Here is a 15,723-nt window from a genome sequence, read left to right as displayed (position 1 = left end):
GGTTGGATTTCTGAAAACATTTTCAGTGAAAATAAAAACAGGAAACAACCAGAAAATGAAAACAATAAATTCTCGTTTCAAGTATTTTTAGTTGAGAACAAAAACTTCATGGTAAAATGAATTTGACATGACAATGAATATAATTTTAAGCAAATTTAAAAATACAAAAAGACAAGAAGTTAATATATCATAAATTTTCAGTATTTTTATTTCATGAAAACAAAAAACAAAAAGTCAAACCAAACATATTTTCAGAATTCTAATCTTTTGAAAATAAAATTAATTTTCAGAAAATAAAAATAAAAATATAAACCAAACACATCCTTAAATACTCGATCCGCATGTAGTTTACGGCAAAATACAAGGTTGATGCAAGACTGGGTAAGTGTGCAAGTGCAACCCACATGTGATTGAGATTCTGACACTAACATCTTCCATAACGCTCCCTCAACCCTAAACCAAATAGAACACATACATCTCTTATTTCGTGAATTACGATAGATTAGACCATATTGCACCTTATTTTTAGGGGATCCTTGAGGAGAGTAAAAAAGAAAGAGAAAAAAATAGAATAAAAAGTTAAATATGTGATATGTGTTGCTATGTATTTTAGATTTTTGTGTATGAAAAAATATTTATTAAAAAAAATATCATTAAAAATTTAAGTCGATGAATTAGTCTCTAACTCTTACTAAGATATTAATTTCAAATCTCAAGTTTATCCTAACAAAAAGTAAAGGTAAAAATACTGTGGAAGTATATAAAAATTACTCGTTTCAACAAAATGTGTTCCCTAACAACTAACGGCATATCTTAATTTGTCCACATTTAGATATTATTTCAAAGCTGTCATGCATATATTTGAATCAAACAAATAGATCCATCATAGTTGCTTGGCTTTTTCTGGACATTGATTTTGAAACCCATTTCATACTTGAGTTTCTTGAAGCTAATACTAATAATTTCCAACAATAATGATAATATGCAATCCACAGGATCGATTATCCTAGTAGAGTCGTCTTAAGAAGTTAGATAATTTATACCAAGTTTATGGTTTAAATTTTATTGTTATCGTTGTACCCTAAAAAATATATTGTATCTATTTAACAAAATATGGTGTTTTTCATATAACAAACATAAAATGATACAATGGGATTTTATTATTATTTTTTTTGAGAGGGAAAGGTATTACAGTATGAATAATGTTATTCCTCGCTATCCCTCAAATTTACATAAATTTTCATGGTTTATTATTTTTTTTCTTTTTTCCTCATGTGAGTGTGTGCTTTGATTCGAATTATGAATATCTCTTGTAATATTCAAGAAAGCTATAACTTTTTTTAGCTATTGTAATTAAAATATTTGTTTTTTGATAAAACTCTAAAGTATCTCATAAACTTTGATCCTTTAGATCGATAAAACTAATTTTTTATCCAAAACTTAATGACATTTAAAACTCATGATCCTTTCTTAAGAGTTATAATCTAAAAGCTCCTAATTCCAATCCAGACACACTTAAGTTCTTTTTATTTGAAACATTGTGTGAGTATAGTGTCTAGAACTGAATACAACAACGCTATTTGTTCGATGCTTTTAATGCATTATTTTATATCACTTATTTAAAAAAATATTAAACACATATTCTAATACATTTCTTAATTTTTTGAAACAAAAAGATTAAATAATCACACAAAAAAAATTATGAGAAATATATCTCAATGAAATAGCACTACTGTAAAACCTCCCCCTGTTTCCATCCATATGGCAACCAAAGGTTATCCAATGCATTCTCTCGCAGTGCCCATTTGGTTTAGAATTTGATAACACTTATTTAGATCAAATTACTTTTGACTTTGAGCTATTAAATTAAGCTGGGTATATTCAATCCACTATCTCCTTTAATATAAGCATCACATTTATTTAATCTTTCATCAATTACATTAGGAAGTACTGGCAGTGCCCCCTACCAGTCCCATGCCCCAATTTTTTACCATTTATAGGGGCTGTAAGTGTAATAATAATATCAATAAAAATCATAGTACAAGTAGAAGTAGTAACGGTTAAAGGAAAGTTTCCCAGTCCTTCTGAAAAGGAGCCTCCCGCGTCCCAAGCAAACACATAATCACGTTCAACTTTTACAAGCTTTATCAATGGCCCAACCCAAATGCTACACAGATACATCAAATCAAACAAAACCAATTCCCCATTCTCCACGGCTTTCAGCCTTTCTCAAGACAGAATTAGAAAGCATCCCAAGCTCCCCATTAAAGGGTAGGCTTGCTATTGCCATCATCGTATACATAAAATAAATAAATAAAAACATAATTCCCCTCAAAAATAAAAGGAAGAAAGAAAGAAAGAAAAAATGTAATAGGAGCAGATCAAGAAAGCAAACACTGCCCAAACTCACTATGGACAAATAGTCCTCAGCATAGCTTTCTGGCTTTCACTCATTTTTTCATTTTACCTCCTTAATGACTTGTGGATTTTCTCAGTCAGCTTCTTCAAACTCACTCTAGGGTAAAGCTTACCACTTTTTATTTATTTATTTACTCTTCCTTTTTTTTTTCTCTATCTTCTTTGTTGTCACTCGCTGAAACTTTTTGTTGGGTACCGGGAAATAAAACCCTAATCATCAAATACCAAATCATTCCACAAAATGGTGGATGACACTCATTAGCCCTATAACTAACAAGAATAATAAATTTTTCAGTGGAAAAAATATATCCTATAATCCAATCAGTGAACACCAATCAATTTTCCCTGTATTGATCATTTAGATCACAAACTCTCTGCGAGGTGCAGCAAACTAAGGCCGATGTAGCTTTTGTCCCGCACAATTTTCACTGTCCTCAAAACTAAGTTTTCTCTTAGCTCCCGAAGAAGTGTCAGATTGGTTCTCAAGAACACACGTGGAGCTCGACTGAGCAGACATTAAATTCGAGCAAGGTGTCTTAACTTTGCTTTTCATCTTTTCCTGTATTAGATTGTAACAGAAAAACACATGTCCCTGTTCCATATAAATAGTAAACATCATCAAACTTACGTTCTACTCTTTAATTTCTTTCAATTCTTTATCCAAATAACAATTAATTAACATTGTTGAATGCAATCTAAATAAACTCACACTTTCTACATTTCCCCACGATGAGATTAAACTTAATCGAAGATCCATTGCTTTTCTTGTTAATGTAGCATCAAAAGCTGCCAATATGGCTGCCGAGGCAATTAAAGATGGTCTTTGATCCATCAAATTAACATCTGCACAGAAAGACTAACCTTTACAAACAATCTCGATGATAAATAAATAATACTATTTTAGAAGGGAATTGCATTATCAAAAATCACCTTTGACCATGGCCACAATGTGTTCAGTGGCTTTTGTGATTATTATTTGTGGTTTGGATCCAGGGCAGAACTTGCCGACAAAGTAATGCAAATAGGAAAAAGGAGTTGCTGATCCCATTTTCCAATCCAAGGTACTCAAAATCATCAGTTCCATGTTCTTAATTACTTTATTCTCAAACCGATAATCATCCATTGGATACTCGGATAAAACCGGCACATTTTGCTCTTCCATCTTTGCTGCCAGAGATAAAGATGCCACAGATAATAACTTAATAGCCCAAGGTTTCGATTCCTGCATATCATTGGAGAAATTAAGTAAAACATAAAGGGAAAGTTAAAATCAACAAAATCTGAAAGAAATGATTGGAATTAAGAAATTGTGTTAAAATGCTTACATCGATGGATCGCTTTGAAAGAAACCGATCAAAGTAAGTCACTGATAAATAGGCAGTTTCAACTTTGAACCCAAATTTTGCTTGTGTCTGATTAATCAACAGTTAGAAGAGTTTCAATAACAGAACAACCAAAAGCAAACTAAACAAGCACGATGATGAATAACATAACATTGAAAACTAACATTTAAAATCCAGTCAATGGCATCAACACGGGCACTTCGTAACCAGTGTCTGTTTGAATGATCATCAGAGGTAAAAAAGTGGTGATTCTGGGATCTAAATCCCGTTTCTTGTTTGAACAAATACTCAATGTATTCCTCTTCATCCTCCAAAACGAAACATGAGTTATCAAGAGAGTAAAAAATGCCAGGGTTCTCATCTTGGTCTTTAAACAATCTAGCTTCTCCTTCTTCGTCACACAAGAGGCTAGACAAGGAAAATAAGGTGCCACTTCCAGAACTCCCCATTAAAATGCCTCAAAGTTCACTTTAACTTGTCTTAGAATATGTAACTGCTAAATAGTATGATATATATATATATATATATATATATATATATATATATAGAGAGAGAGAGAGAGAGAGAGAGAGATTTGGTTCGGGGGGGTGAGTGGAGAGTATGGATGGGAGAGAGTTGGAAGAAGCGGTTTTGGTGCCGCCAAAAAAAGCAGATGAGATATATAGGGACGTTAATTAGCGGTTACGGGGTTTTGAGTTGAGCTGCGTTAGTGTTTGTACTATGTCTATGGGTATGGGAATACACTATAGTCTATACACTAGCGAGAGTGTAGTAGTACTAGTGAAGAGTGTGGTGTGGTGGCTTAGGACTAACTAGGCCATCCCAACCCAAAGTCTCCAAATGTTGGGAGATTCCAGACTTCCCAATATTAAGAGAGTCCATGGGCTACTGCTATGGTACGTGCTACCCCACTTTTGGTTTTCCCTACAGTTTAGGACAGCTGTAGGATGGTCACTTTTGTCCCATGTGATGCTAAAGGCTTTCATTTGGTCTGTTCATCATCCTCCTCCCTTTTTTTTTTATTCCGTATCCTTCTTCATTTTTATTTTGCTTAAGTCAATTTTTTTTAAGGAGTGCTCTTAGAAAAGAGAAAAAAAATGTTATTCTTGAGCTAAGTCATCTTTTTTTATTTTTTTATCGGTAAATGTTAATTTACTAATTTTATTAGAAGTGTCCGTCGGAGGATTTGAACTCGTGACCTCTTTTTTTCCTTTCTCCCTTTATCATTCTCTAACTATTAGGTAAGCTTTATATCTCCAAGCTAAATCATCTTTTGTTTCTGAGTTTAATATGCTTGTGTATGGCCTATTATGTATTGCAATTACCATTCATTTTGCTTGTCTGTTAGCCTTCAATAAGGAACTGACTAAAGCTCAATCCTACCCACCATTTAAACTATAATTTGTTAGAAGAATATCCACACAGATGTAGAATGGATTATAATTTATGAAGAAAAGCTATTATAAAGTGAGAGCATATCTTTAAATCTGTAATGATAGTGTATTTATTTATGATTAAACTTTAGTAAACTCAAAGCATAATATATTTAAATTAAATTAAATTAAGAGCCGATGAAAAACCTTTATTCTTACTTTAGAATTAGGTTGAGTTTGGAAGAGTCTTATCATAAACCATAAACCATGAGCTCCATGACCTTACCTGTCCCCCAAGTTCCATTCGTACATTATTATCAATGGTCTCACTTGTTGGCCTTCTCTGTCTCGCTTTTTTGGTTTCAGACATCATGTGTACTAAATCAGCCCCTAATGTCTACATTTAAGCATCAGCATATCAAGTATGACTGTATGAGCAATCGAATCAACATCTTATAAATTAGTCAAGACAGTGTACAATTATAAGTTTGCTCCCCGCATATAGGCACATCCATACCTAGATAACAAAACAAATATGAACAAACAAATAGATCTGTGCCAAAAGAACCATTGCCTGTTAATACTAGTGGAATTACAATGTTTGAACTTTAAAGTAAATCACATAATCAATGTGAAATGGATACAATAGCTAGTTACCTAGTTCTTCTCTATTATATAGGCATGAAGATGATAAATATATATTCTTTTTGTAGCTTTTCCCATCAATGTAGTTAACCATTTTGTCATTTGCTATCAATGGAAATGCTTTAGATCACTGTAAGCACAGTGATGGCTTTGAATTCAGTCCGTGGTGCTCTCAGTTATCCCCTTTATTTTCTGAGTAACTAGGATTTTTAAAGGTAGAAAAATGGGAAAATTACGCGGACTTTACTTGCCATGAGGTCTTCACAGTTTTGTTCCTAAATAGTCAGGTAAAGCATTTTTTTAAATCTGATAATCAGAAAACCCTGCCAATTTGGGAATTTATTATGCCCCAATATGGATGAGCAGAAGAACAAAGTGAATCTTTTTTATCAAAGAGCGACTGCATGTTATGGCCCTAATGTATTTCTTAATAGTTAATAAACATAGCAGGTTAAATAACTAACTAGTTAATGTTAGAATCAAATTAAACTAAATGACACAAGATCCAAATCTGGGATGGCATTAAAACCGGTGGAATGCCATCTTTTACAGTCTTTGACTGCCAGATAAGATCACACTGCTGGTCTCTCCAAAATAAATTGTGAATTGTCATCATCAGAATGCAAGCATGTTCCTCCTCAATTGGCTTATACTGCAGGCACATGAATACATTTTAATCCATTTAGTGATTAACTAACCCTTTTAACAATTTAAGTTCCCCCCGGTTGAATATCCTAACTGAAAATATTTAATTTCACCTATTTGAATTAGGATTTTACAGCTTGAGAAGTAGAAAAGGTTAATTACATTGGTGACAGATAATATGTTTAATTTGCAACTTCCCTATGTCTATGTGTTGCAATATACTAATTCATTAGAGCCTAAAAAGGTTTTGATTTATGTAGAGGAGTTGTTAATTTGGAGGGAAAAATGATAAGGAGGGGCCACAATTAGAGGCTAAGAAAAGAATTGATGGAAGTATGATAGCACACGTGAATAAAATAGCAGGGGAGGAGCGTCTTCACGTGTGAAAGGCTGGACCACTTCCTGTCTGTGGTAGAATCAAAGATTTTTATTTTTATAAAAGGAAGGCAGAAGGAGGAAGAAGACGCTCCTGGTCTATCGTAAGTTGCCACCCACTCACAATAGAATATAGCACTATTACTGTTACTTGAGATGTGGCCTTGTACTAGTACGTGGCATATGATATTATTAATTCATACCATATACTTATTAAATAAATAAATACATGGATAATATTTTTATTTGCTTTGAATATCTTGAGCTTAGGTAATAGTGATGGGAAGACTAGGTGGAACCTTTGACTCTGAAACATCAGCAAGCCCAAGATGGTCAGCAAGTTTGACTGCTTATGATGCTCTCTTCTCTTGCTTACAGGTGCAGAATGGGGGTGGGGAAAATCATGGTTCCAAGACCACTGCTTTTATTATGTGTCACTGAATGCCCTGGCCTGCACACACTAGCACAAACAATAAGGACAAGGAGGCTCAATTTCATAACTATGTATCATATCATGAGAGATTATAACTTATAAGGGACATGTACTGTGCATGAATGGGGTTTATTTATATGGAAAATAAAATAAGTGTGGTTGGAATATGGCTAGGCTTGAGACTAGGTGTGTGCGTATGATGTCTATTGCATTGCTAGCATTCAGCAAATTAATTGAATGTTGTTTGGCCAACAAGATTCATCAATCCCTCCCTTTCCTCAAGATATTCAGTGTTGGTTTTCATCATTTCACAACCACCACCATTATTCCTTTTCCATTTTCATGTATTGCTAGTTACTACTGTTCCATTATCAAATTGAATGACGATGGATGATGTTGGTTACTATTATTGTGACCTCATATAAAAATAAAAATAAAATTGTCTAAAATATGTATGAGTCTTGTAAGATTTTTTTTAAGCTTTCATCTTCATGTTGAATTATATATACATATTATTAAAATAATTATGTTAAATTTTGTCAAAATTAAATAACAAGAATGTAATTAAATAATTTATATTTTAGTATATTTTAAAATATTTATATTACGTCAATTTTAATATATATGAATGAGATAACAATAATTTTAAATTAATATGAAATTTTGTATATAATTTATGTAAAAGAACTTTTAATTTAATGGTAAATATTAAGAAAACATTATTATTAAAATTGTTTATATCAAATTTTATTAAAATTAAATAACAACAAGAAAGCAATCAAATTATTTATATTTTGAAATGTTTATTTGATTTTAGTATAAAGTAGCAACTAATTTTTAGTTTTTTTATATATATAAACCCCCCGCTTACATTGCAAACAAAGTCGCTTAATGATTATAAGAATTAAAAGAAACAAAACTGCATTCATAAACACTCTATATCTTTAGAAAGCTTTTTCAAACACTTACATCAACTTACATTAACTAAAACTTCACATTTTTTATTCTGACTCTTTATGTAAAGAATTACAAAAATATGAATTAGGAAAGATCGGTCAACGAAACATGAACTAAAATCTTAATCTTGATATACTTCATAACAATATATTCTTGTTACCATGATGTATATATTGACAAGTGCTAATCATTTGAAAATTAAAAGTATTTATTCTATAACAGATCTATTACAAGATCAATTTTAGATTTGCCGTTGTTTATTCCTGACATTTTTTCTTGACTTTTCATCAGTCTCAACGCTCGTTTATTTTTAGGTACCAATTTAAGAGTAATTTTTTTTATTAATTTAAAATAATACATACTTTATTATGTATTAATCCCACTAAAAATATTCTGATATTTTTTATAATTTAATCTTTCAAATCTTAACCTTAATTTTATAACTTAATTCATTTGAATAATCTTGCAAGTTATCATCTATAAATTCATTACATAAAGTCTTGAACAAATATAATAAGTGATAATTACATAAGTAAATAAAAAGCTTCATTTTTATATTATAAATTTTCATCTTTATTTTTAAAAATTAAATTATCCTTTTTATTTTCCTATACAACTATATTTCTTTATCAGTTCATGTAAAATTTTATATCAAAATAAATCAGTTTTTTTATAAAATTAATCATTAAATAAAAAAATTCTAATTTATTTGTTCAATATTTATATTTTTCTGATCAATATTAAATGATAAGATATTAATAAACTAGCATTGAGGTGTTTTATATTAATTGATTTAATTTTTTAAATAAAAAATTATTATCAGTAGTAGAAAAATATTTTTAATTTTTTAATTAAATTAATTTTTAATTTATATTTTTAACATGTGTTATCTGTCATCATAAATGTGTGTGAATTAATTCCAGCAAGGACTTTGTTGGTGAATACTAGTAATTAGGTACGACAAGTGAAAATGATTGTAGTAACCAATGAGATTAGAGCGAAGACATATATGTCTACATGAAGAATTTTGTTAATGTGAAGTAAACAACCAATATATCTACACGAGGATACGATGTGCATATAGCGTACGTGTCATATTAGGGTGTACACAATTTCTGTTGTTGATATTTTTAGTTAAGAACAAGAGTGACAGATAGACTTGGTGAATTTTATTTTTAGCTTATTTGTTTCCTTTTTCATGAAAATCTATGCAGTTTCACAAATAGGCTCTGGTAATTGATCATCCTCGTTGTGTCTCTCCCTTTCTCCTTTGCATCACCATGTGTTCCCATTTCTGATTTTGTTATCCAGAAGGTGATGTCAAATTGAGAAAATAGAGTTCGACCTCAACCACTTATTATAATTCTTAGTTGAGATTTAGGTTTCGGAGGAAATATTGATTCTGGTTCCATATATTTGCTTCTGTCTTCTTGTTTATTTTTTAAAAGAATTTTGAGAGGAAGGCTTCAAAGTTTACATCAGGTAACTTAATTCATTCTTTCCATTGTGGATCTTAATTTGTTTTGTTAAATTCATTTGTTTTTTATTTTGCATTCGATATGAGATTGTGGGTGTAAAATTTAGTTCCGTTTGCGATTGGAAAATTGATTACATCATATATATTGATAAATTTGTCCACTCAAGTGATATGTTCATCATTTAGATCCCCTAACATGTAGAAATTTCATTTGGTTCATAGGGAATCCCAAATGTCAAATAGTATGTTTAAAAACTTGTTGAGGTGTAAGAAATTGCGTTTGAATTTTTGAAACTATAACCATTAGCTTCTTAAAATCATGTATGAAATATAAAAAAATCACATTTTAGATGGAGAAACTAAACACCTTATAAAACATTAATTAATCACAACTCCAAATCATTATTGGGTTGAGCGAAAGAACATTGTTTCCATAGTTCATAATCGTAATCATAATTCGACAAGTTACGCCACGACAAATTGTGTGATGAATTGAGAACCAAAACAACCCTTGCTTGATATTCGCACGGCTTTAGCAAAACAACCCAAGGGCTTCATCATTTTAGATGTTTACGTTACAGGTGTAGATTCATTGATTTTGATATTTTATTTCTTGGTTAATAGTTTTTGGGTTAGTTGCTTAGCATAAATTAAAATCTCTCTTGAACAATCAATGAAGACCGTTGGTTCTTTTAGATATTTATGTTACAAGCATAAATTCATTGAAGCTTCAACTTTTTTTTTTCTTATTTTGAACAATAATTTATAGGATGGTTGATTAACATCATATTTTTTAATTATAAAGACCTTTATTTTTAACCGCTTAGATATGTGTAATTTGTTTTTTTTATACTTTCCAAAATAAACTTATTTTCAAAATAAAATTAATACCCTAGGGAGTTGATGCTACTCTTATCTTTCTCATCCCCTTGCTCTTTTTTTTCTTGTTCTAAACCCAATATCCTTGTTTTTATGGTTTTTTTTTTTATCCAAATGCAATAGGAGTTTCTTTGCCCAAACTTATTTGTTGGTGTGTGTTTTTGGGCCTTAGGCCACGTTGAGCATTTGAACAAAAAAAATAATATCACAATTGTTTTAGGAAAAAAAATCAAGGAATTTGAAAACCATCCCATTTCATGATCTTTTATGTATCAAACATGTGGCTTAAATTTTCAGAAAATGTTTTTTTTTTCAATTTTGTATAAAGTTACAATTAGATACATCAATTTAAGTTTATAATTATAATAGTAGTAGTCATGATCATAATATTAAACATTATACATAACAAAAAGTTTATAGGCATGCATTGTTATTGTAGATATTTTTATACTCTCAATCAATAAAAAAATATTTTTATTATAACTTTTAGGATAGTTATTATAAAAAATAATAAATTTATTATTTATGGCATTACATGATTGAATGATTGTAGAAAAATATTTATATTGTAAGAGTATATACTATTCATAACAACATCTTATCAATAATTGTAGATTTTATTTTATGATTGTTTTTGTTAAATATGTTTTTAATATATGTAAACAGGGCAATGTTTAGTTTTAGTCCTTAAAAAATAAATTGTCTCATTTTGATATTTCATTTATGAAGATGAATAATATATATAAAGAGTAAATAGTTTACATACTGACAATATAAAAAGTTTTTATATTGTCATGTATCATAAATTTATTAAATAATTATTTTTAAAATTCTATCAATGATGATTTTTATTAATAATAACTTGTAAGTGAGAAAGTTATACACTAATATTACATAGAAATTAATCTCTTTTCATAAATGAACAAAGAAAAGGAGAGAAAAGTAGTTTTTTTTTTTAAGAATAAGTACCACATCTAACATATTTGCATTAATGAGATACCAAAAATAGACAATTTAATTTGAATGACTAAAAAGGAATACTATCACATTTGCACATACTGAAAATGTATTTAACTGGTGTTTTTTTCATGATATTGTATAATATTAATTATATAATATATAATTTAACAAAAGTGTAATATTTTTATCCAAACCCAAGTGGAATGACTTATCTTAATATTTTTTTTTGTAATCCTTATGTTAATCATATAATAAATGGAAATATCTAAATATGAATTTTAATTGAATGCTTGACATTTAATTATAATAATAATCATTAATTGACAGTTCAAAATATATGTACACATATATCCAAATACATTTCTTTTTCGGTTTTTACTGGCCAAATGTTGATTAAGGTTGGAATTTGATAAGACCATGATCAAAATTAGGATTCTTATCTTTTCTAACATGCTTTTTTGATGATAAAGTATTCAACCAAAAACCAAGTTACAAAAGACATGATTTTATATTCGTTTATGCAACAGAGAAGCATAAAGCGATGACTAGCATGGGCGAGAATTGTTTTAAGCCTCTCCAAAATACTAAGAAAATAACTCCGATGCCACCTCCCATGCCCCGTTTTGCAGCCACGAGTTGTCCTTGTAAGTGTTTGGTGTCAAAAAATTCAACACCACCAAGAGGGCGCAACAATAATGTCTCTCCAGCAGCAATAGAATTTTGGGAGCGTCTTTTTTATCAAGGTTATAAAGCAGATGTTTGCATTAATACTGATAACGGTGGCGTTGTTTATGCTCATTCTAACATTCTTGTAAGTTCATTCATTCCACTCCATTAATCTACGGTGTGGCTTGGTAAATGATGAAATCCTATTGAATTTTTTGTAAATACTATTGTTTACACACTTATAACTAAATTCATCTATCTTGAATGCAATGTATGATTTGCATCAATCGTCATCATGGAATACTAATATTTTGTCATCAAGCATTGACAACAAAGTAAATATATGGATCTTTTTGTAATATAAGGATGTCACTAACTTCATATTATATGAACAGGCCATGTCTACTCCTGTTTTCAGGGGCATGTTGAAGCAAGCAAATTGTCATCGTCGATGGCGAACAATCTCAATTACTGGGGTTCCACATGATGCAGTTCAAGTTTTTATTCGATTCTTATACACTTCCAGGTATGTATATGTTTGATCCCTTTATCATGTTTGTGTAGAAACCATTAACAACACACATACTATGTGGTAATGTTGATAATGTCTTTTTGAATTTTGTTTGATCAACTTAGATGCAATTGGTCGATTAATCTAATGAAATCCTTGTAATCAATTGCACTAGTGAATATTTGTCACACTATTTTTTTGTCTTACTCTATTTATATTGATATGTATTTGTATATATGTGCTAAAAAAAATTGTTCATTTGTTTCATAGTTATGAGAAAGAAGAAATGGATGAATTCGTCCTACCTTTGTTGGTGTTGTCACATGTATACGTCGTCCCTCACTTGAAGCGTGAATGTGAACAGAAGTTAGAACTGAGTTTACTCACCATAGATAATGTGGTGGATGTATTTCAACTTGCCCTACTTTGTGATGCACCAAGACTTAGCCTTATTTGTCACCGAAAGGTGCTGAAAAACTTCAAAGTTGTTTCAGAAACAGAAGGATGGAAAACAATGAAGTTGAGCCACCCAGCTCTAGAAAAGGAAATTGTCGAGTCAATGGTCGATGAAGACATTGTAAGACTATTATTTTCTCTTTATTTTATATTGGTTAAACTATTCATTTGGTCTTCATAGTTTCTATTTTCAATTTTACACTATTGCTAGAAAAACTTTGCAACAATTTTGCACCATTAGAAAATATTTGTTGGAGTATAAATGCGAGGTAAAGTCTTACATTAGATAGTAATGGAAAAGTTAAGCACCTAAGTGAAAAAAAATCCATACAACAAAGCCTTAAGATTTTGGTTTAAAGTGTGATATCAAGTTTATACTTATGTAATTGCTCATAGTCCATAGGTGTAAAATTCTCCCCGATGTTAACCCATTCGATTGCCCAACAATATAAGTGAGCATAAGACCTACAAACATGAGACTAAAAGTTTTGGGTTAAAGTGTTTGGATACTCGGGAATTGAAAATGGATTTTGTTCGAGGGAAAGACAACCATGTGAAAGAAATTCACACGTGAAGGAGAGATTGTTGGAGTGCAAGTGTGAAGTGAAGTCTAACATTAGTAGTAATGTGAAAATTGAACATCATATAAGTGAGAAAAAGACTCATAAACCTGAACACTAGATGAAAGTATGTTGTTAAATTCACTTATGTGGTTGCCCATGGCCTTAGGTGTAAATTTCTCTAGTTTTACCCTCTTTGGTTTCCCAACAATGCCCTGTAGTGTTAGTAATAGGAACCAAAACTTAACTTTTACACATATGCAAAGACAAAAACTTATAATTTTTTCAAGTAGAAACTAAAAATGAGGACAATTATATATATGGACCAAATGAATAATTTAACCTGGTTTTATTTACCTTACACCATGGCAACTTGATTTGTCGTCTGTCTAATTGCTTTCACGTGAATTGATTATCTAGATTAAAAAGGAGAAAATCAGAAAAAATAAGGAAAGAGAGATATATTTGCAATTATACGAGGCCATGGAAGCCCTTGTTCACATTTGTAGAGATGGTTGTCGAACTATTGGTCCTCACGACAAAGACTTCAAAGCAAACCAACCATGTAAGTATACAGCATGCAACGGATTAGAATTGCTTGTTCGTCATTTTGCTGGATGCAAGTTGAGAGTCCGTGGAGGTTGTGTTCATTGCAACAGGATGTGGCAATTATTGGAGTTACACTCTCGATTATGTGTTGATCCTGATTACTGTAGAGTTCCTTTGTGCAGGTAATTAATAATATTTATGTATTACTGTGTGTTATGTACGTAAGATTTCACTTAATCTAACTCGATTATCCACATGAATAGTAACACATCCTAACATTTCAGGAACTTTAAAGAGCGAATATCAAAACAAAACAAGAAAGACGAAATTAGGTGGAAAATATTGGTTCAAAAGATCTTGAGAACAAGAGGAATTGGGATAGCATCATGCTTTCTGCCACAATAACTATGGCCATCTGGTGGGTATATAGAATGTGTTTGTAAGAAATGGCCTTCAAAGATTAAGTGTTTCTCGTCTCAACCTTATTGATGAAATAAATAAGAAGCAGGGGAACACTTTTTTCTAATATTTTTATCTTATTTTTTTAACCATAAAATTATTTGTATGTCTAAAGATCTGGACATTAATTTATATCTTGTATTCAATAATAGTTATTTAGTTAGTATACCAAATGGTCTTAAGTAATAAAATTTATGTGAAGAATGCCATAAGGTATTAAGATTCAAAGTACTAATTTAAAAATATATCTTTACTGGACTTAAACTTTTAAAGAATGAGGTTAGTTACTTGAGAATTAAAATTCAGAGTCATTCTCAACGTTATTAAATTTTATAATAAAGTTGTCTTAATTAAAGGGTTCCAATCTTATTCTTTTTTCAAAGTTTTATACAGAAAACTAACATTACACTCTATACTCTTTACAGTTTCTTTTTTTGCTAAATTAATTGGAAGTATTCTTATCATGAGTATATTGCTATTATTTTTCTTCTCTTATGTTGTTAGTAATCTTGCTATTATTATCATTTTCACCTGATGTTATTGTTTTGGTTTTAGCAATTCTTTTATTTATTTAAGTCTCGAAATACTCTAAGTGTCCCATTTCATAGAAATTTCTCGTTAACTAAAGCTTTATTTCATTTATTTAAATATATTTTTTTCATTTTTCATACTAAAGCTTGGATCATTTTTCTTAACAATTTATTTATTTATCTTACTAATATTTTATCACTATAAATTATTTATAAATTTGTTATTATTATATCTTCACTACTAAATTAATTATATTAATCACAATTTCTTGTTTCTTTCTCCTGTTTTGGGTCACTACTCATTACTCATTATAGTGCTGCTAGGTGCACCCAGTATTATTGTTGGTGCACTCAGCACTAACCACAAAAAGACAAAAATATCCCTTACGGATCAAGTTGATCCGTAAATCTTTTACAGATCAACTTGATCCGTAAGTTTTTTACAGATCAAGTTGATCCGTAAGTCTTAAAAATTAACTTACGGATC

At 30.3% G+C, this 15,723-nt stretch overlaps 2 protein-coding genes across 2 annotated transcripts; one reads left to right on the top strand and one right to left on the bottom strand.

The window, feature by feature from the left end:
• Positions 1-2,351: 2,351 nt before the first annotated feature.
• On the bottom strand, positions 2,352-5,037 carry LOC100808000 (cyclin-D5-1). Its single transcript, XM_006573596.4, has 5 exons — positions 3,926-5,037; positions 3,744-3,830; positions 3,349-3,640; positions 3,128-3,261; positions 2,352-3,010 (listed from the first exon to the last, which is right to left on the bottom strand). Exons 1-5 carry the CDS (start codon positions 4,208-4,210, stop codon positions 2,810-2,812), a joined length of 999 nt encoding a protein of 332 aa, XP_006573659.1. The 5' UTR covers positions 4,211-5,037; the 3' UTR covers positions 2,352-2,809.
• A 4,268-nt stretch (positions 5,038-9,305) lies between these two features.
• On the top strand, positions 9,306-14,934 carry LOC100807461 (BTB/POZ and TAZ domain-containing protein 4). The gene is made up of 6 exons (XM_003516569.5): positions 9,306-9,671; positions 12,033-12,316; positions 12,567-12,697; positions 12,953-13,259; positions 14,119-14,429; positions 14,532-14,934. The coding sequence occupies exons 2-6, from the start codon at positions 12,047-12,049 to the stop codon at positions 14,650-14,652; spliced, it is 1,140 nt and encodes a 379-aa protein (XP_003516617.1). The 5' UTR covers positions 9,306-9,671; positions 12,033-12,046; the 3' UTR covers positions 14,653-14,934.
• The last annotated feature ends 789 nt before the right edge of the window (positions 14,935-15,723 follow it).

This window comes from Glycine max, chromosome 1 (genome assembly GCF_000004515.6).
Source record: "Glycine max cultivar Williams 82 chromosome 1, Glycine_max_v4.0, whole genome shotgun sequence".
NCBI lineage: Eukaryota > Viridiplantae > Streptophyta > Magnoliopsida > Fabales > Fabaceae > Glycine > Glycine max.
Note: the sequence above shows the minus strand (reverse complement) of the source record. Positions and strands in the feature narration are given on the sequence as shown.

What these genes read in the sequence shown, in the direction of transcription:
- LOC100808000 (XM_006573596.4), bottom strand. Translation starts at nt 4,210, where the DNA reads ATGGGGAGTTCTGGAAGTGGCACCTTATTTTCCTTGTCTAGCCTCTTG. An exon ending in CCATTGACTGGATTTTAAAT is followed by an intron (nt 3,831 to 3,925) that starts GTTAGTTTTCAA and finishes TTGATTAATCAG; the next exon opens with ACACAAGCAAAATTTGGGTT. An exon ending in CGTGGGGAAATGTAGAAAGT is followed by an intron (nt 3,011 to 3,127) that starts GTGAGTTTATTT and finishes TATATGGAACAG; the next exon opens with GGACATGTGTTTTTCTGTTA.
- LOC100807461 (XM_003516569.5), top strand. Translation starts at nt 12,047, where the DNA reads ATGACTAGCATGGGCGAGAATTGTTTTAAGCCTCTCCAAAATACTAAG. An exon ending in ATGCTCATTCTAACATTCTT is followed by an intron (nt 12,317 to 12,566) that starts GTAAGTTCATTC and finishes TTATATGAACAG; the next exon opens with GCCATGTCTACTCCTGTTTT. An exon ending in CGATTCTTATACACTTCCAG is followed by an intron (nt 12,698 to 12,952) that starts GTATGTATATGT and finishes TTTGTTTCATAG; the next exon opens with TTATGAGAAAGAAGAAATGG.